The sequence below is a fragment of the Euprymna scolopes genome, chromosome 18 (genome assembly GCF_053919585.1).
Source record: "Euprymna scolopes isolate OS-2025 chromosome 18, ASM5391958v1, whole genome shotgun sequence".
Lineage (NCBI taxonomy): Eukaryota > Metazoa > Mollusca > Cephalopoda > Sepiida > Sepiolidae > Euprymna > Euprymna scolopes.
In genome coordinates, this window is record NC_136499.1 from 45854411 (window position 1) to 45877574 (window position 23164).

A 23164-nucleotide genomic window follows, 5' to 3' on the forward strand; every position below is an offset into this window, starting at 1 on the left:
CGAGAACCCATGAAAATTTCACGGGACTTTTTTCATAAATCTGTATAATTTACTGTTAATGATATTTTGAAATAATAATTGTCAATTTAAGAGTCAATACTGTTTAGATAAAATGAGTCTTTATTCTCCCGTAAAAATAATTTGTCAGCTAAATATTCATTAAATCAAAGAAAACGAATATACGTTCCTTTGTTTATTGAAAATTGTAGCAATTAAATTATTTTCAGAAGCATTTTCTGTTTTCTTCTTAATCGGCAGTTAAATATTCTGTAAATCAATAATATGTATGCGACTTTTGAAATGTTATTTAAAATTGAACTGTATTAGTCGAAGGGATGATATAATTTGATTGTGGAACAATAATTCATTTAAAAAAAAATGGGTAAAGTGAGAATTGTTTAACTTAGCGACATCAGATTAATCACCATTTTTGCTGAGCTCATATTTTTCTTCATTGTGTGAAAGGTGATAACGTACGTACTAGTGTTAGAACGATTAATCGGAATCAGAATTGGGAATGGAAAAAAAAAATCGGAGATTTTTGGGGTATCAGAATCGGTATCGGAATCGGGAAAATTTGAGCCCATTTTTCGATGCCAAAACCGATTCCTCGAATTATGTATTTTATGTAATTTTTTTTTTTTGTAAAACATCTTCCACTGCCTGTAGTAATAATAAAATAATGAATATCAACTGATTTAAACTTCCACTAAGACTAGATCTCTAGATCACCTCGTCACAAGTGTGTCATTACGTTTCAGGAAATACATGCACATTTTACATGCGTTTTTTTGCGGGGGGGGGAATTATACTAAAATATTTAGAGATTTATAAAGAATCGGAATCGGTAATTGTATCGGAATCGGGAATTTAGAACGGAATCGGTAATTGTATCGGATTCGAGAATAATATTGGAATCGTCCCATCACTAGTACGCACAGACATATTGTAGTTTAGCGCATTATGTAGGGAACTAGTGGTATCCAACTGGCATTGCCCATCTAGTGGTATATTACTTGTGGGATGGTTTCTTATAAAAATGATTTTAAAAAGCGTCATATTTACAATGTTTTGCTCTGAAAAAAAAAACCCCTAAAAAATAACATTTCCAATATAAGGTCAGGTCATAAATAAAGTGCCAGCGCAGTGGTGTTCTCAAAATTGTCTGCTGACAGATTACTTCTTAACTTTTTTTTTTACGTAGGCATCACCACTTATTAAGACCAAGAGGCCACTTGAGGATAAGGGTTAAAGAGTGTACAGTAGACAATTGGACAATATAGTACTCGTTAGTAATGGAGATTCGGTAAATTTTTTAACTTATATGGAACGGCTCATTAAAAACTTGTTTACGTTAGACTTGAAGACAACCATATTGTAGTCAGCTGGAAGGCAGGAAAATGGAAGACAATTCCATAGGCGTGCAGTTCTAAGAAAGAAGCTTTGCCCATGAAATCTACGTTTAGGTTTAGGCACAGGGGAAACTATTGATAATGTTTTCTGCTAGACGGGTGTTTCTTGTGAAAGTTTGGTTTTGCAAAATTGCAAATGACGTTAAGAGATCTAAACGAATTATTATTTTTTTTATTAATACCACCATGTTTAAGAACACGAAGAAAAACAATCTTTCCCGATGAAGACTTTTTTACGGATCGAAAATTCGAATTTTTAAATTAATACATGTGTTCATACCCCCTCCCCCCAAAAATAAACAGTAAATTCTCTATTATTTTAATTACTTGAATGTTTGAAACATTTTTAAAAATATTTTCTGCATAGAGACATTGTTTGTTTAATTTTGCATCATATTCATGAAACAAAGAAAAAGTATTTTAAAATGAAACTTTGTTTATTTACGTTCTAATCTATTTCAGTTAGTTAATGGAAATAACCGATAATTGTCCACAAAGACACCAGATGGGATCGAAGAAAGATTTTTGTGATGTCTTTAGATCCTGTGAATAATTTAACACTTAATAGCAAAGGCGGGGAGGGGGGATCGGCCGGCTTTGACCGGGTGTAAAATACGCTTAAATATAATATTTTAATTTATCAAGATTTCATATATATTATTATAGTGTCATCAGCTAGAATCGAAACCGAACCCGTAACATTTAAAGATAGTGATGTCACCATTGTACTAACGTGACAATCATATGAACTGATTATAAATTAAAAATGAACTAAGAGGAATGCACAAAATGTTTAACGATTTCTTCTGACCATTTTTTTGACCTGTTAAATATTATTTTATAGGACAAATGACCCATAAAAGAACGGCCTGTAAAAAAATCCAATCATTTGCGGCTCCTAGCGCTACTCTGCGATTTTTAGTTTCGGTGAAGATCGAGTTTGAATATATGAAGACAGACAGACAGACAGACAGACAGACAGACATATAACCGTTTATATATTAGGTTTAAACTTATTTGTATGTTCGACTGTTAACATATCGATTTCTATAACAAAATATCAGGACTACACCGCGTTGCCTGTGAAAAGATTAAAACGCGTGTGTAACATCTTGATATTAAACCTTCTATCTCTCTCTCTCTCTCTCTCTCTCTCTCTCTCTCTCTCTCTCTAGTCTTTCTGTTTTTCTGTCTGGCCCCTTTTCCCGTTGTATTTTCAACCAGCCCCTCTCATCTTTAACTCCCTCTCAGCCCATTCTTCTCTAATGAAAATAATAATGAAGGTTAAACATAATACTTGGCCTTCGGGGACAAGATCAAAGTGTAGTATCTTTTCTTCAGATGCTGCACTTCAATTTCTTGTTCTCTGTCAGTGGAGGAGAAATCCTTCATGACTGAGACAATTTTAATTTTTGTTCCTTTTCTCCACATTAAAAAACGACCCTGGTGTCTAACTCTGTCCTGTAGGGAGGAATTGTAAATAGGAATCATATACTAGATTACATTGGAAATGGCTAAAAAACCAACCACTTCCTCTGTCCTCTGTTTAAACCTAGCCTAGTTGACCCCCAAAGAATGAATATATTTTTTTTCTAAATTTTTAAATTATTTATCCTGGACAATATCGATCAAGAATTTACCAATGTTGCAGTTATTTGTTTTGGAGTTTTGGAGTTTTAACTGGACACACACACAAGACAAGGCCATCAAACCAGATATTGTAATATGGAACAAGCCCGAAAGAACTGCACTCATTATCGATGTCACAGTTCCAAATGATTTTGGCCTTATTAGAGCTGAACGGGCAAGGATAACAAAATATCAGGACCTAAAAATGATCTAAAAACCACATGGTCTCTGAAAGAAATAAACATTATACCGGTTTTGATAGGAGTAACTGGCTTAAAAAGAAAGAATCTTCAGAAATACTTAGAAGCAATCCCTGGAAAACCAAACTGTAACGAAATACAAATAGCAGGTATAAAGGGAACAACATCTATTCTTAAAAGAGCCCTCGGATATAAATTTAAAGCATAACAGAATCAAGTGTTAACTTGATCTATTAAAACTTACTAAAGTTAAATATATATATATATATATATATATATATATATATATATATATATGTAGAAGGAGAAAGAAGCAAAGTTAGTAGAAGTTAGTTAGAATTGGGAAGTCTTATGTACGGCATAAAAAAATAAGAATCTTAGGAAGATCGAGTAATTATAAGAGCTACGAACTCGTGAAAAGCAATTTCAAAAACTACCTGGCAAATATACCAGGTGAAATAAATACAAGGAAGGTAAAAACGATTGGACGGTTAGAATCCTAGAAAAAGATATCTCGGTCGAAATGGATAAAATAAAGGATGAATGTCTGGCATCCGGTAGGATGTCCCATCCTCAGACAAGACAAAAAAACAAAACAAAACAAAACAAAAAAAAAACTACCGTCCTTTAGACAATAGATAACAAAAAGCAAACAACAAAAAAAAAAAAGACACATATTTTTGAAGGTAATATAAGTTATAAAAATATTAACTGAAAATTGAACCAAGGGCGGATAATTTGAAATATTAAAAATTTACTGTATTTTTTAAATTAAAAAAAAAAAAAATGCCATTATCTGATTATCATTATATTTTTAGTGTCCATTCGTTAATAAATTATGTTTATAATGGACATCACTTTTTTTCCGGATACTCAAAGTAAGCGTCATGCGAAATTTTGCGGATTTTTACAAATTTATTTTGGAATTATTCAATTAGATTTTAATAAAAACAAACATAATTAAACATTATAACAAAATTTTTGGTACTCTCACACCGTCTTATACTTTTTCCAGATGTTCACCCCCGTCGGTAGTGTGCTATATATATATATATATATATATATATATATATATATATATATATATATATATATATATATATACACACATATATATATTTATACATATATAAAAAAAAACGAATATTGCAGGTAATGATGAACTGAAGCCATAATACTTAGTACGCTGCAACTTATAACAAAAGTCCATACAAACTTTCAGTCAGACCTAGTGGGGCAGGTTATCTCAATATTCCATAAGAATCTTTCACTTAGCGATACAAGCACCAAAATTGGTACAAATGACGTTCAGAACATACATTTCAAGAAAAGAACGTTAGCCATCAGAAAATTAAAGATGGCTGCCAGTTTTGAGATGGCTGCAGACGCAAGCCTGGCAAATTTTGATGCTTGTATTAGCAAGTGAAAGATTTTTTTCAGCAATCTGCCCCACTAACCAGCTTAGTATTAGGTTGGTGCAAAAATAATGTCGTTTTTTGACGTTCAATTTCAAGTCAGAAAACGACATTATTTTTGCACCAACTTAATAGTTTCTGAGAAAAAGTGGAACGGACAGACAAATAGATAGACAGACTAAGAGAAATCTTATATATATATATATATATATATATATATATATATATATATATATATAGGTAGATAGATAGATATATATAGAGAGAGAGGTGGAAGAGATAGAGATAAAAAGGAGGGAAGGGGAGAAAGAGAAAGAGAGAGGTGGAAGAGAGAGAGAGAAACAAAGAAAGAGAGAGATATAAAAAGGAGGTAAGGGGGAGAAAGGGAGAGAGAGGGAGAGGGGTGGAAGAGCGAGAGAGAGACAAAGAAAGAGAGATATAAAAAAAGGAAGGATGGAGAAGAAAGAAAGAGAGAGTGGCGGAAGAGAGAGAGAGATAAAGACATAAAGAGAGATGGGGGGAGAGATTAACAATTTAAAGAGGAACAATTCAACTAAGAATGATTTCTCTATATCCTAAATCCACAGGGGGTGTGGGGGGGTACTTACCCGGTTTTTGCAAAGTTACTCCAAAATCTCATCATCTTTCGGCTCAGTTCTACTTCGCTTGGTAAATACTTTTTGCTCTTATCCATCGGTGCCCCGAAGACGAAATCAATTTCAGCTGCGTGGTAGGCCCCAATCCAATCGGGCCATGGTGACTGGCTGGAAATGTGGGTGTAATGATAATAGTACACCTTCTGTCCAGCAGCAGAGTATGCGTTGGCCATTTCATTCACTTGACACAGGAAGTGATAGTCGGCAACTAACTGGTCAAGCATGTCCCGGTTGTGTAGCATGTCATCTGGGTCTGCCCAGTGCGTGTACTGGTATAAGATGGCGTCCTTTCCGAACGAGTTCAGGTAATGTGGATATTTAGGATAGTATTCGACAAGCGTATCCAGAAGCAGGCGAAACACCGATTTACTAATAAGAGCGTTGTCTTGTATACTGAAAATATCTTGGCGAAAATATGTAAGAAAATATGTTCCCTCGTTTTTGTTACTCCCTACCATAATAGGGACTTTTTTAAAATTCTGTCGTTCCATCAACAACAATGGGTCTTCGACCAAAAACGTACCATCGACAACAAGCACGAATGGGAACTGGGAAATCCCCTCGACCACCCACCATACATGATCAGGAAACTCGTCTGCGGGTTGCGCTTTAAGGCATTGGTAAACATCGTTGGCCGTATCGAGAACGGGACACTTGAATTGGCGCGCAAGTTTCGTCGCTCGTCGATAGGCCTCTTCGCGAGTAATCACCGCCCATGCGCAGGTCACACTTCCGCTCTGCAAGATAGCCCGATTAAACTTCATCTGGCTTAGCGGCGAGAGGAGATGAAAGGCCACACTCACGGCGCCGGCACTTTCACCAAAAAGTGTCACGTTTTGCGGATTACCTCCAAAAAACTTGATATTCCTCTGCACCCAATCTAATGCCATAACTTGATCGAACATTCCTGCATTACCGGGGGCTTCTGGGATGCCAAGTGCGAGAAAACCGAAGGCGCTCACTCGATACTGCATCGATACATAAATGATGTCATTCTCGGAAACCAGATAACGTGGATCATACACATCAAGGGTTGATGTGCCGCTGTAGAAGCCCCCGCCGTAAATCCATACCATGACGGCTTTTTTCTTTTTGGATTTACCATTTCGTGGCACCCAGACATTCAGATAAAGACAGTCTTCAGATAACTGTGTATTGGCGTGCCACATCGTTTCACCGGAAAAGTTTTTAAAAATCCTGTCGTATCCCTGGACGCATGAGTTTGGTCTTTTCGTTGCATTATAAATTCCTTCCCAGGGGTCGTTGGGTACCGGGTGTCTGAATCGTAAGTTACCTACCGGGGGTTTCGCAAAAGGAATGCCAAGGAATGCGTCCACCTGCTTGTCGTTAACATTTATTCGCATTCCCCGGACCTTCCCTTTCGATGTGGTTACTATTGGATCTGAATTGTATGCTTCAGCGAGGACAAACAAGCATAGAATATAGACTCCGAAAACACGTAGGAAGTCTATTGGGTGACTTAATTCCATAATGACGTCATCCAGCTTTTGGGTTGCTGCCTATCCTGTTCTCACCTGAAAAATACAAAAAGTAAATGAAATAAATAATGCAATTCAAAGAAAGGGGTATATAATTACGTTTCTGAAAAATTACGTTTTGGATAAAGATTGATTAGACGTTTCTGAATTTTTGAGATGAGGATTGGTTATGTGTATTATTTGGATTCATCGGACTACTGCTCTCATCTTGAGTGTCATTTTCACAACGTTTCGGTCGATGTAACCACTCTAACCACTGCGCCACGGGCCCGTAAGGGGGCTTCTGGGATGCCATTCCCGGAAACTAGATATTGTGGCGCAGTGGTTAGAGTACTTCGAAAAATCAATTGTAAAACGTGATATTCTTCGTAAGGTTGAAGGTTCAATCCTCAGTGTGGGTGACCGAAAAAATACAATTGCGAATTACTTAGGACGTTTATCCAGTCATGGCTGACGGAACAAGAGCACGCTACTCGAGTGAAGCAAATAAAGAGTTCCGCTCAAAATTCCGTCCAAATTCCCGCGGTTCGACAGAAACATCCGCGAGTTCGACAAGATACACCTGAAGAAGGTCGGAGATTACATCAACCGAAACGTTGTTAAAATCACACCCAAGATGAGAACAGTAATCCGTTGAATCCAAATAATACGAAAGATTGATTATTCGCATTATTTAGATTATTTCGTCACGTGACGCAACGAATTAAGTATTTGGTAAAATTCATTCATAAAGTTACTCTCTTCTGGGAGTTGAAGGTTCAATCCTCAGTGCGGGCAACCCTTAACATACAATTACGAATTACTACTTCTACCCGGCAATGGCTGACAGAACGAGAGAATGCTATCTTCGTAGATTAAATAAAGGGTTCTGTTCGAAATTCCGTGCAGATTCGGAGTTGACACAAATAAAGTCGGAGTGTATATCAACCAAAACGTGAAAATAACACTCAAGATGATAACAGTAGTGCAAACAATCCAAATAATCCGAATTATTAAAAGCCCCAGTCTCTGCCCCCCCCTCGCCAGTCTTTCTCGAAAAACACCCGTCTAGCTGAAACCACTGTTAATAACTTTCCCCACTCTTTAACTGTGCCCAAATCATAACGTACATTTCATGAACAATGCTTATTTCTTAGAACTACACGCCCGTTGAACTCTCTTCCGTTTGCCTGCTTCCCAACTGACTACAACTTGATTGTCTTCAAGTCCAACATAAACAAATTCTTGATGAACCGTCCCTTAAGTAATCCAATCTACCAAATTTCCATTAATAACAACTGCTAGGATATTACACTATTGATTACTGTACACGCAATAACACTTGTCCTCGAGTGGCCCCAGGGCCTTGATAAGTGGTGACTCCTATGTAAAATAAAAATTCTACATATAAAATGGGTTCCATATAACTACTAAAAATTAAAGTAAAGAAAAGAGTAATTTGAAATATTAACAACATTAACAATTTTTTTTTAAATACGAATAAATAAAGTAATTATATTTCCCGTGCTCATCCATTAATTACATTTATAATGGACATCTCTTCTATTTAAGGTGCCAAATGCAAAAATTGACGAATTTATTTATTTTGATGATTTAATTAGATTTTGTTTAAGGAAGACAAAATATAGATACACATTATAACAATGTAGTTTTATATCATGGAACGACTTTATGCTTTCTTCAGTTGCCACACGCTGAGCGCCAGGGAGTAATCAAGTAAATTGACTTCTATTTGATTATGTTTTCCCCCTTTCCCTAACTATAATATCTATTCCATTAAGTTTTTTTTTTCTTAATCGTAACCCTAACCTCGAGTTAACTCTATTGAACGAGGTTCGAAATCAGTTAGCTAGCCCTTTTAGTCTTTTTTTAATTTTTAATTCATTTTGTTAAAAAATAAATATAGTCTACATAATATTAATATTTGTACCGCAAATAATTATATATATATATATATATATATATATATATATATATATATATATATATATATATAATTATTTGCGGTACAAATATATATATATATATATATATATATATATATATATAGAGAGAGAGAGAGAGAGAGGGAGAGATGTGTGTATGTGAGCGTGTGTGAAAATAGCGTTTTTCTCCATGAGCAGAGTTTCTTTCCAAGAAAATGTGGAACACATGACCATAATATTGCTTCCCTCAAAACTAAAAAAAAAAAATAGTCACCTTAAAGCTCAATGTCAACAAATACTTCTGCCATAAAATTGTGTTCTTTCGATCCATAGGTTTTTAATCCTCTCATACTACAGTTTAGCATCCAATTGATATTCTAATTAACTCTTATCCTGGAGAGGCTTTTGACCTTGGTAAGTGTAAAGAATAAAATGCCCAGTTCAACCGTTAGTATAGTATACTTGGGTTGTTAGTGAATGGCATTTCCTACTGTTTGCTAAAAGCCTGACCCCAAAGCGAGGTACTTTACCACTAAGCATGACACCTTAGCCGTTAGCGTAAGTTTGATGGCTCCTTGCCAAACGACGCCTACACACATTTAATCGCCCTGCAAGAGTTTTCTCGCCTATCAACGTGTGCACGTGCAAGGCTATCTACCTATATGTTTGGTTGATGGTTGGGGTTTCACCCCGTATGTCTCCTACGCATGTAAATATCTCGATTATTTGCGGTAACAATGTGCTGGTGTTCTTCGAGTGTAATCTTATGCTTGAAGCCCATTGAAGCGACAGTTTTAAGCAAATTTGTGAACGGTTTATGCATATTGACATAAGATGAAGACATATCTCTATAAATATAAATAAACCGCACCGGAGACTTCTTGAATCAGCGCTTATCGCAAATTCAAGCACAATTAAACAACGTGGAAGTTTCTATATTGTAGCGCCATTAATAAGTAAACTTCTATTAAAAGAACATAATTTAATTGTAGACACAGGGTAACCCTCTCACATTACAGAAACACCTCCTTTAATAATTAATACAAATAATCTCAATCACTAAATCACATAACAAAAATACACTCATTTCATTTCTGTTACACTCCTATATTTGAATTTTAACATAGTTTTTCCAGAAAGAACATTAACTGTGTTATATCTTTAAAAAAAAAAAACATTAACGACTATATGACGTTATTAAAAATCTCCCTCTCTTAAAAAAATTTCCAACGTCTTTTCCGTTTCTGAAACAGAACAGCGTCACACTTTACACATAAAAATTTTTCAAATATTTGTACTGGTGTTTTTGATTTCTTAATCTCATTCATCCAGAGGAAGTCTCGAAATAAAGACGAAACATTGATGAACACATAACTCGGTTTGTTCCTTTATATTTCTCTCTCTCCTCCCCCTCTCTCTCTCTCTCTCTTTCTCTCTCTCTCTCTCTATATATATATATATAAAGAGAGAGAGAGAGAGAGAGAAAGAGAGAGAGAGAGAGAGAGAGAGAGAGAGAGAGAGCACGTCTCTGTATACGTGCGTAAAGGAGAAAAAGAAACAAAAGTTGCGATAATGTTTAAATCTCGCGGTCACAGAAGAATGCGAGAAAAATCTGTGTAGGCTTTAAAATATGTTCTTTTTTTGTGTGTAAGTGGGGTGGGGGGTATCAGAAATTATAATACGAGGGTCGTTCCGAAAGTAAAGCCTCCTATTTTTTTTTTTTACTAAAAAGGTTGAAAAGCTACGAAAACGAGAGCGGTACTATTAAAACGAACGACCTTTTGTGCTGCAAAATTTATTTTTTTTGACTATAGTCACCACTATTCTTAACGCACTTTTGCGAGGGGTTCTATTACGCATCTCCGCTTCTGACGCACGTCCATGACAAGGGTTGCTTTCTTAGAGTTTCACACCGTCAATATCTGCTACAGATATATGAAACTTTCAGGCCATGAATGCATAAATTCAGTTATCATGACAATATAATTTGCAATCCCCTCCGATCCATTGGGGCGAAAAAAAAAATGAGAGGCATTACCTTTTAACGTTCCTCGTAATAATTTATATATAAAAAATATGTGCTGATGTAAATCTATTATTTTGTATGAATATTAGTGTGAACACTTGGGAAGCATAATTTTTGCTGGAGAGTATACACAAGTGTATAAATACATTTGATCTACTTGGTTGATTTAATTGTGTGACATGTTACATGTTTGAAGCTGAAAAATCATACAGCATGCACTAATATACGACATTTAGCCCCCCCCCCAAATCCCCAAGACTTTAACATATTTAAATTTGAGTTCAGCACCATGAAAAACTGCTAAATAGACATACACAGAAAATTTGGGACAAATATGGTAAAATAGTCCCAAAAATGGAGTATTTTTATTAGCCCTAAAAGAGCCCCTGGGGCACATCCAAGTGTTATCACGAAGTATAGACAAACAAAATTATATAGAAATCAGTTAGTTACAACTTTTCAGAAAGTTTTATAAAAATCTGAGGCATCAATTTTTTTTTTTAATAAGCACAAAAGTGTCAATTTTATCCATTTTAACCCGAAAGGCAGCCCTAGGGGAGCAACCGGAGTTTTCCCCGAAAATCCGTTCTGTTACTTTTTTACTCATATCATGTTTTATGTTTGTGCGAAATTTTCCAAAATTCCAAAGCGTAGTTATTGAGAAAAGTGCGGACAGACGAACGGACAAACGGACAAAGATTAATTTACAAATCCACCTTCTTTTTGTCGAGAAACCAAAAATAGGAGGCTTTACTTTTGTGAACGATATTCGTAGTCTTACCGGTTTTCGAATCACTTGTTAAGTAAAAATCTTCATAATAAAAACAAAGGGCAGATCCTGTTTAATGTGAGTTTTAGACTCACGTGTAGATAATTTAACTGAAGAAAAGAATTCTTCAAGAACAAAAGAAGATATCTATATAGTTAAAGTTTTTAATCGTCTTTGTAGTCATTCTTGAAAAAGAGGCTCCAGATACCCGTTCCAAGGAAAGTATCATCAGACGATATATTCAAGCCTGGACTACGAAGAAGAAAAGCAGTACGCATGAGTCATACCCGACCCACTACCATGGCGGTATCTATAATGATTTCTTTTCTATTAATTCATTTGTTTATTTAATTTTTTAAAATTTGCTAGAATAAGCAGAGATTTAGAAAACGTCATTGATGCCAGATGTAAACCAGATGTAAACCAGATGTAATCATTTTACATCATTTATCATATAATTTCACGGCTACCTGGTGTTGCCCGGGGTAAAACAGTAACACATTTTTACTAAAACATCTCTCTCGTTTTCCCTTTCCTCTACCCAATCCATTCTTTCTTCCCCCCCCCCAACACATTCCTCTCTCTGGACATACACCTTCCCACACGAACACACAGATAACTCTCCTTTATGTAGATTCCTCGAGGAACAGTCTTGCGTGCGTGTGTGCGCATGTGTGCGCGCACGCGCGTGTGTGCATACATCAGGCTATGGTTTATTCAAGTTGGTGTTTGAAATTGACTGGCATGTTTAAAGGGACGGTAAAACTACAGAGCGAGAGGCCCGCTTCAACCTTTGTCTCGGCTGTCGTTTACAGGAAGGAAAACTGATAAAACACCTGCAGCGACTGTTACTTCCAATGGTATAGACTTGGTCTTCTGTTTTAATCATGGTTGCAGTCATTTAAAAATGGGATTAGTTCTATGCAAAGCTGTTCGCTACGCACATACATTTCTTAAAAAATGTTATCAGGCAAGGCGAACACGAACTTGTGGCCATCACGCTGAGTCAGCACACAAATAGAAATATTATAAAAAATAAACATCCCCTCTCCTCTTTTTTCTTCCTTTTCTCTTCCTCCTTCTCCTTAAATATAGTGATCTGTAATTTCGAAACTCTACACGCGTAGGTAATGGTAACAGCATACGACGACAAGAAAATTTAAAAAAAAAATGTTTCTCTTTTTATAAAGGTTGTTTTAAGCTTCGTTTTGTTTGCCTAGCTGGGTGGCTTGCTTGGTCTCGTTACTTATGGAGACGAACAAAGTAAAACATTTCGACTTCTTTTACTGGTCTTTCATAATAAAAGTTATTAGGGTTTGTTGATAGAACAACACACTGGTGACCTTAAGCAATTCAATGCTAGACAAGCGCTAAGGAGATTTCCTTTCCAACTTTACTCATCAAATGTAACAAATGTAAGATTACATGTAAATAGTATATTTCCAGTAAATATATATATATATATATATATATATATATATACACACAAACATGTATATATGTATATATATGTATACAGTAGCGTCAAAAACTAAGGGACAAAATGTTAAAATCTCATATTTGTTAGAAATAACAACTGTGAAAAGTTGAAATTTAAACAACTGGTAGTCGTTATCATCCATAATAACATACTAAAATTTGAATCATTTGCAAAGGATAGAAAAAGAATTATAACAATTATTTATTTATTTTCAAAATAGGAACGTCCAAAAGTAAGGGACAAAATTGAGAAATACAATGTAAACAACAAAAAAAAAACAATAAAAATGTACAATCAATATTTAGTAAATGAATCTTTGCTCTCAATGACAGCTGCACATTTTCGACTACAAGAACGAATAAGTTCTTGAAATCCTCGATACTAATTTTAGACCATTCTTCTTGAACTTCACCCACATCTCCTCCGTGTTATTGGGATTTCTTTCCACAAATTTTACTCCTAATGCATTCCAATGATTTTCTATTGGATTTAAGTCAGGACTTTGCGGTGGCCAATCCATAATTTCAAAATCTTGCTCGCTAAGGTAACTCATTACAACCTTTGCCTTGTGACACGGGGCATTATCTTGCATAAAGGTAGCCGTATCGAATCTGAATTCTGTATGATTGGCACAACATAATCTTTAACAATGTTTTTATAGATCTTCGCGTTTACACGAGTTTGTAACCGGACAAGAGGCGTTGTACCTTGGCCAGAAAACATTCCAAACACCATGACGCTTCCGCCCCCAAACTTGACAGTTTTCTTAGTACACTTTGCACTTAATCTTTCACCAGTACGCCTCTTTTTCCAACATTTCCAATTAAATTAAACTTGTTGTCATCACTGAAAAATACCATTGCCCAAATTTCATATGTCCAAATTTCATATGCCCAATTTTCATATGTCCAAATTACATATGTCCAAATTTCATATGTCAAAATTACATATGTCCAAATTTCATATGTCCAAATTCATATGCCCAATTTTCATATGTCAAAATTACATATGTCCAAATTTCATATGTCAAAATTTCATATGTCCAAATTTCATATGTCCAAATTTCATATGCCCAATTTTCATATGTCCAAATTACATATGTCCAAATTTCATATGTACAAATTACATATGTCCAAATTTCATATATCCAAATTACATATGTCCAAACTTCATATGTCCAAATTTCATATGCCCAATTTTCATATGTCCAAATTTCATATGTCCAAATTTCATATGTCCAAATTTCATATGTCCAAATTACATATGTCCAAATTTCATATGTCCAAATTTCATATGCCCAATTTTCATATGTCCAAATTACATATGTCCAAATTTCATATGTACAAATTACATATGTCCAAATTTCATATGTCACAATTTCATATGCCCAATTTTCATATGTCAAAATTACATATGTCCAAATTTCATATATCCAAATTGCATATGTCCAAATTTCATATGTCCAAATTCATATGCCCAATTTTCATATGTCCAAATTACATATGTCCAAATTTCATATGTCAAAATTTCATATGTCCAAATTTCATATGTCCAAATTTCATATGCCCAATTTTCATATGTACAAATTACATATGTCCAAATTTCATATGTACAAATTACATATGTCCAAATTTCATATATCCAAATTACATATGTCCAAACTTCATATGTCCAAATTTCATATGCCCAATTTTCATATGTCCAAATTTCATATGTCCAAATTTCATATGTCCAAATTTCATATGTCCAAATTACATATGTCCAAATTTCATATGTCCAAATTTCATATGCCCAATTTTCATATGTCCAAATTACATATGTCCAAATTTCATATGTACAAATTACATATGTCCAAATTTCATATGTCCAAATTCATATGCCCAATTTTCATATGTCAAAATTACATATGTCCAAATTTCATATATCCAAATTGCATATGTCCAAATTTCATATGTCCAAATTCATATGCCCAATTTTCATATGTCCAAATTACATATGTCCAAATTGCATACTTATTTGCAAACTCTAATCTCTTTTTATTCTTTGAACTAACAAGTGGTTTATATCTTTTGAACACCGTAAAAAAAGAGAGACGAATGAGTTAGGCGAAAGATAAAGAGCATGCCAAAGATAAGGACGAGAAAATTAAGAAGAGAGAGAGATAGAAAGATAAGGAGACGGATGGAGAGATAGGGAGAAATACAAGTTTTTATACAAATATGTTACAGACACTATTTGACTTCTATTTAGTTTTATATGGCCCGGGAAACGCTGTGTAGCCTCGCTAGTTTCTTACGAATGCACAATTCTCCTCACAAGCATGTTTAAATGTTATCAAAGATCCAATGTAGGCACATCTTGAGGCGTCAGATTATTATGTTAAATCAGACTATCCTTTAATTATGAACTCATCTAGGGAAATAGTCGGTCCAATGCCAATTTCGCTTAGGAAGAATAGATCTGGTTTAATTTCCCATGTTATCGGATTTCAACCTTTGGAAGGTTGGAACATAGATCCCTAACATTGGAGAAGGGGAAATAGCAGTAGGGGATATACGTTGGAGTTCTGGGTTTAATCGTGTATTTTTTCTGGAGACTTTTCATGATGGAGTTTTTGGATTTGTGGAATAGGCCTACAGAGCAGAGAGGGAAAGTAAGGGAGAAAAAGAAGTGAAGAAATTTTTTAGACCATGATAAGGTAAAGCCGTAAGAATTATCCACTAATATGGCATCAAGAAGCCACATCAGAAGCTACTGCATGGTCCAGAATCCATTCACCAAGTAGCAATGTAAAAAGTTAGTTTTATATGGCCCGAGCAACGCTAGTTTCTTATGAATGAGACATGCAGATCGATTCGAGCAGATAATGAGACGAACGGACGTGTAGATGACTTTGAGCGGATAACAAATAACTGATCTCGATAGACAAATGATCTCAATTAAGTCTGGGAGATATGGGGCTTATCTAAGAGAAGTAATTGCTAACGACGGGGCCCCAACGACACACCTATGTTCTACAAGTCATGTTTATACAATATCTGTGTCAGCGTTCTTGTTTACTTATTTGTTACCTCGATGAACGTCAGTACTGGAGTCGACATGGACAGATGAAGGAAAATCAACGGCACACGTGTTTTAGGGCTCGACGATCGTTGGAGGGGAGTGGCTGTTTGTGTGAGTGACGTTATGATTATACAATATACATGATTTAAACGGAATTTTGGCTCCGTCACATTTAGTGAACGATGCGTGCAAATTATATAACACATTTTAAGGGAAATAGATTAATCATCGAAGGTCGGCTGAATGAATACCAAATTCTCACTTTTTTTTTCACTTTACTAATCACTTTATTCTACCCAGAGATGGGACATCCTACTGGATGCCAGACATTCAACCAGTATCTCATACATTCCAATCGATATATCTATTTAAGTGCCCTTTGTTGTATCTCTCTTGCGTTTGGTTTACTGGGTATGTTTGCCAAGTAGTTATTGAAATTCTTTTTCATGAGTCCGGTTGCTTCTATAATCTCTGGATTACTTATAGGCATGGTTTAAATCAGCGACATATGCTAGCAAACTAAGGTTGTGTTTGTTCTTGGTATAGGGCATCTTTTTCAATTGTATCCGCAAACAGAGAAACCAATTTATTCGATGCTGTTAATAATCAGGAACCCGTGCATCCGACAGTATTCTCCTCGATTTCGTATGGACTTGGGCGGTATCTAGTTACTGGCCAGATCTAACGACCCACCAGATGCGTCTCATCTGTTGCGGTTTTCAGTCGATAACGACGCTCTTCATTCGCGTTTCCCGTCGATGCACGAATTGAGCTGCCTTTGATCCTTAATTTGCTCTAATTAAATTGGCCGGAAGGACTTGTGTTAATTATCGGTTTCCGATCATTTGCCCATTACGGATCGCGGACGATTGAACTGAAGAGAGTACCATGGGTGTCTTCAAAGAGGAACGGGGAGGAACAATCCATGCGGAACTGGCCAGGAGATACCGTGAAAGCGATGTGAAAAATCTGCTTTATTTTAGCTAGTTGCGTTTCTAGTTCCATTGCACACGCACACGAAATTGTTATGCAAGAATGAAGGATATGTACACCTTTTTGGCACACGACATTTGCAATATTTGAAAGCTATAGTTTGAATTTCCAGACGACGACGACGACGACAAAAATACAAAACAAACAAAACAAAAAACAAACAAAACAAAAAACAGACGGATAAATTGACACAAACCGATGGTTCGACTGAACCATAAGATTTTCCATAGACACGATGATGTGAAGATTTTTATTTTCACATTATTATTTTATGCAGAAAAGAACTAGATATAGGACGAAATATTAGTCAACCACTTTGTTAAGGTACATGTACGCACATACCCCTATCAACCTCTCTTTCTCATCTCTCTCTCTCTCTCATCTATCTATCTATCTCTCTATCTATCTATCTATCTATCTATCTATCTCTCTATCTCTCATCTATCTATCTATCTCTCTATCTATCTATCTATCTATCTATCTATCTATCTATCTATTTATCTATCTATCTATCCATCTATCTCTCTCATCTATCTATCCATCCATCCATCTATCTATCTATCTATCTATCTATCTATCTATCTATCTATCTATCTATCTATCTATCTATCTATCTATCTATCTGTCTGTCTCTTTTTTATCTATGCAGAAAAGAACTAGATATAGGACGAAATATTAGTCAACCACTTTGTTAAGGTACATGTACCCACATACCCCTATCAACCTCTCTTTCTCATCTCTCTCTCATCTCTCTCTCTCCCTCTATCTATCTATCTCTCATCTATCTATCTATCTATCTATCTATCTCTCATCTATCTATCTATCTATCTATCTATCTATGTATCTATCTATCTATCTGTCTCTTTTTTATCTATCTTAATAAAAATGTTAAAACATCCAAGGAAAGAGAAAGAATAAAGGAAAAGAAAAGAATAGAATGATTTGAATATTTCATGGTAAAAAAAAGAAAGAAAATATCACCAATAATTCAAGTGTTGGATGTGCCATTGAAATGAATGAGTATATATTTTATAAAATATTTTTTTTTACGTGCATAAAGGTATATCTATGGACACGCGTGTTTCTGGCTTTTAGCCTTCGTCAACACAGTAGGATGTCATGAGTTCGATCCTAACCTGTGCTGACGACGGCTAAAAGTCAGAAATACGCGTGTTCATAGATATACCTTTATGCACCTTATAGTTCTTAAAACACCGCTCAGGTAGCAGAAAAAAATAAAAATAACAGCGTTTCGAAGTTGTTAATATCGCTAAAATAAATGCCAATAACAAATCTTATATATATATATATATATATGTGTGTGTGTGTGTGTGTGTGTGTGTGTGTGTGTGTGTATGAATGTCAATGATAGTAGATAGATGTGTAAGAGTGAAAGCTACATCGACTTCGTATATGCATGCCCCATTCTAAATAAAAAGATTACCGAACAGGACTAAATATTAAAATGAATACAAACGAGCCAAACTAAGATGTCGTCTTCTAACAACATATATCAATATGTGACATAAATAATTAATTGAACAAATTCATGTAGGTGGTTTTTTGTTTAACAAGGGGGTGGTGGTGAAAGACTGACTTTACTTTATATGTAAGACATATACATGAATAGAAAAAAGAAAGAAAAACCGAAGCTTCATTTTGAGCGCATTCAATGGAAATGATTAAAGATCAAGTATTTCTTTTCCAGTGCAACTTTTATTGTTACAAGTGGGAGGATCGATTGTTATAATTAGTCCACATTAAGTCTAGTGGTTAGTTAACTTGGTTAATGATATCAGAGATTCAGTCATTAATTTCGGTTTAAAAAATGTTCATATAGAACTGATCAATGAAAGACGTTGCGAAGTGGAAGTCGGGGAAGGGGGGAGGCTTGCCTCTGGTCTCTGTAGTTGCACCAACACTTTTATTTTGCTTATTAGTAAGCTATATCACTTAGATTATTCGGACTATTGTTTTCATCTTCAATATCATTCTAACAACGTTTCGGCCGATGTAATCTGTAGCCTTCTTCGGGCGCGTAATTATGACAAACAACGGGATCTTTATGTCGAGCTCGAGAATCTCTGCACAATTTTGGAAAGAACCCTTTATTTGATCACATGGTGTAGCTTGTTCTCGTTCCGTCAGCCATGACCGAATAGAGATTTTAAGTAATTGATACTTGTATTCTTAGTATCATCGGTACTGTGAATCGAACCTTCAAATTCCAGAAGATCACTCTCAATCAGAACTGATTATCCGTAGCACTTTTATCCACATATCCTTGTGGAACGAAAGCAAACTGCCTCCGTTGATTGAATAAAAGGATTTCGGTCGAAATCCGTACAGATTCTCGAGTTCGACAAGACGAACCTGAAAAAGGTTGGACGTTATTTCGATCTAAACTGCCTGAAAATAATAATTTAAGGTGATAACGGTGGTCCGAATAATTAAAAAAAATACTAATTAATAATGATCATATATACATTAATTGGGCTACAGTTATCATCTTGAGTGTCATTTTCACAACGTTTCGGTCGATGTAACCTTCGACCTTTTTCAGGTGTATCTTATCAAACTCAAGAAAGTATTTGTCGAACTCGAGAATTTGAACGGAATTTCAAACGGAACCCTTTATTTACTTTAGTGTGCGCTCGTTCGGTGAGCCAGATAGAGGTCCTAATTAATTCGCTATCGTATTTTTCGGTCGCCCACACTAAGAATTGAACCTTAAGGAAAATATCACTTTTACAACTGATTTTGTCAATTACTCTAAGCACTTCCACACGGGTCGTAGCGGACAGTTCTAGTACGAATTCTGGGAACCGTAAACCATTTTTTCTTGTTCATAAACGTATGTTATCTAAAAAAAACTTTCGAAATAATGCCCAACGACCGACCGAAGAGTGTGTAAACGAATACTCTTAGACACTCTTAGATACTACTAGATAGTCTTAGATAGTCTTTAAGCTGAATTCTGAGTTATGATGAGGGATGTACTTTTTCCACGCTAAACAAAACAAGCCAAACCTTTGTTGGGGGCGGGATATATTTATTTTATTAATGCAGTAAAATATTCCAATTAGCAGCTTGTATTATGGTTTTATCTGGATTCTCATTGCACGTTTGTATTCAACCACATTTTCTTTCTCTCTCTCTCTCCCTCTCTCTCTCTCTCTCTCTCTATATATATATATATATATATATATATATTATATATATATATATATACATTATATTTCTTAAATATTAAAAGAGTCACCATATACATACATTACATTTCTTAAATATTAAAGGAGTCATCATGTTGTCTAGAATATATATTCCATATTTCAAAATTATCAATTCATTAGTTTAGGATGTAAAATCTAATGCACACACACACACACACACACACACACACACACACACACACACACACACACACACACACACACACACACACACACACACACACACACACACACACACATATATATATATCCGGTTCAAGGTTCTAGGTATTCAAGAGTGATAACTCATGAATTTAACGAGATTATTAAGAGTGCTCAATAAAAGAAGAGCAGTATATATTTTTTTATTATCATAAAAAAATTTACAAGGTTGTGACACTGGACATGCTAATGTTTCGGACAGATGGTCGGTTAAAGCCACAAGTCCTCGTCACGGGATTTAAAAAAATGGTTACTTTCCATAGAAAAAACAAACTCTCAACATTATATATATATATATATATATATATATATATATATATATATATATATATATATATATATATATATATATTAACAAAAGTAACCGTCGTTGACTAGGTTCAAAAACAACCTACAAAAAATGGACTCTGATTTATGAAAGTATGATAGGTTATGAAAAGGAAAGGTTGTAAAGAGATAGCTTCGAATTTGTGGGTATCAAAACCAAAGCAAAATATGATGAAAGTAAAAATAAAATAGATAAACCCCATAATTTATTATACCATATCTGTTCACACTGAAATACTTATTACAATATTCTGTGGAACTATATTAAAAAATCTTGTTAAACTTTGTGACATATTTCCATTCTATGGAGGTCAGGCGCGAAACGAACACCCCATAATTTTATTATACCATATTTCTTCAAACTGAAACATAATTATAAAAGTATACTTACGCAGATAGATATGAAAAGTCTTTATTAAAGTTTGTGCCCATTTCCATTATATGGAGGCCAGGCGCGAACGCAGACCCCACAAATTTATTATACCATCCCTATCTAAGTTAAAACATACTTATCAAAGTATTATTATGTACATCTATAGCAAAAACACTTGTAAACGTTTTTTTTTTTATTTAAAAATTTTTTTTTTCCATACTTTGTGGACCAGGCGCGTACGCAGACCCCACAATCTTAATGGATCATCATTATGCTAGATCAAACATACTCATTCCTGTGTCTCGATACATATTCTATGATTATATTTGATCAGTTTTCTATAATAGTCAACCATATAGGAGCCTATTCGTGACCAGACACACACACAGACGTTCAGCTTTATATATATATATATATATATATATATATATATATATATATATATATATATATATGATTGTTGAGCTGGATTAAATCCGACGATATGAAATAAAATGGAGGTGAAAGGACCTGGATACTCAAGGTTTCGCCCGATTTATGCGGGCTTCTTCAAGAGGGATGGTCATTGACGAGAGAGTCGGAGGATTGGGGCTATATATAATGATGGGGGAGAGCAACGTGTATACGTATATATGATATCTAATTTACATAAGGAAAACACGTTGCTCTCCCCCATCATTATATATAGCCCCAATCCTCCGCTCTCTCGTCAATGACCATCCCTCTTGAAGAAGCCCGCATAAATCGGGCGAAACGTTGAGTATCCAGGTCCTTCCACCTCCATTTTATTTCATATATATATATATATATATATATATATATATATATATATATATATATATATATATATATATATATATATATATGTATATATATATGTATATATATATATATATATATATATATATATATATATATATATATATATATATATATATATATATATATATATATGGTGGCCCACTTAAAAGAAGCCTAAGATCTGTATGTATTTTTATGCATCTAATCTTTCTCAAATCAATTTTTTTCAGATAAAGCGGCCCACTTAAAAGTCGCTCTAATTTCTAATTTTTCTCTTAATGACCAACTGGCACCACCAGACAAAATGCAATTCTTTTTTCAATAAGATGGCGCTACACGTCACACGTCTCACATATCGCTGGCGCGAGTCCATGATATGTTTCCGGAAGAGGGAACAATAAGCAAAGGGTTATGGCCACCAGGGTCGCATTGGACTTTATTATAGCAATAAAGCAACCATAGTAGAAAAGTGGAAAATCGAACATTAATTTTTTACCCATATTTCGGAAGATTTACATTTTAATTAGTTCTTTTCGTCACACACAACATATTTTTGAAAATTTCTTTCACTTCTTTACGTCAGTTACAAGTAACTAGAGACCTCTTCACGCGATATTGCTTGCACAAAAGCTTAATCCGCAATGAAAATTATTCAGGGACCCAACAATCACACACAAAAAAATTATCATTTATATCATGTGTCATTAAGAATATACAAGATAATGGCCTTTAATATATTAGAAACACACACACACACACACACACACACACACACACACACACACACACACACACACACACACATATATATATATATATATATATATATATATATATATATATATATATATTTCTCCAGTGGTGAAAAAACCGGACTAGAGTGCTCAATGTGTAGCCAGAGCAGTATATAGGAAATTTATTGCTGTAAGTTCAGAATGCATTTACATATTGTTTCCGCTAGGAAGATATCCTCTCTGAAGATGAGAAGAGATCCGACCATCTTCGTCAGAATTCATAGATGGACTGAGTTTTAATACTAATAAGAATGGAAAAAATCGTTGCAGGTGAAGGGAAGTTAGATTGGAAGGGGGAAAGTGGGAGGAGGACGTTGGAATTTAAAGTAGTAGGAGTGTATATAATGAGAGGGGGTTTATTATTAGAT

At 34.8% G+C, this 23164-nt stretch overlaps 1 protein-coding gene across 4 annotated transcripts in view; it reads right to left on the reverse strand.

Annotated features, from left to right (window-relative positions):
* The window catches only part of LOC145297612 (acetylcholinesterase-like), a 1140889-nt gene that overhangs the window by 172153 nt on the left and 945572 nt on the right, over positions 1 to 23164 (reverse strand). For all 4 annotated transcript variants that reach the window (XM_080143678.1, XM_080143677.1, XM_080143679.1 and 1 more), the window contains one exon: positions 5265 to 6847. In XM_080143678.1, the coding sequence (XP_079999804.1) occupies positions 5265 to 6802 (1538 nt within the window). In that variant the 5' untranslated portion in view covers positions 6803 to 6847. The remainder of the gene's footprint in view (positions 1 to 5264; positions 6848 to 23164) is intronic.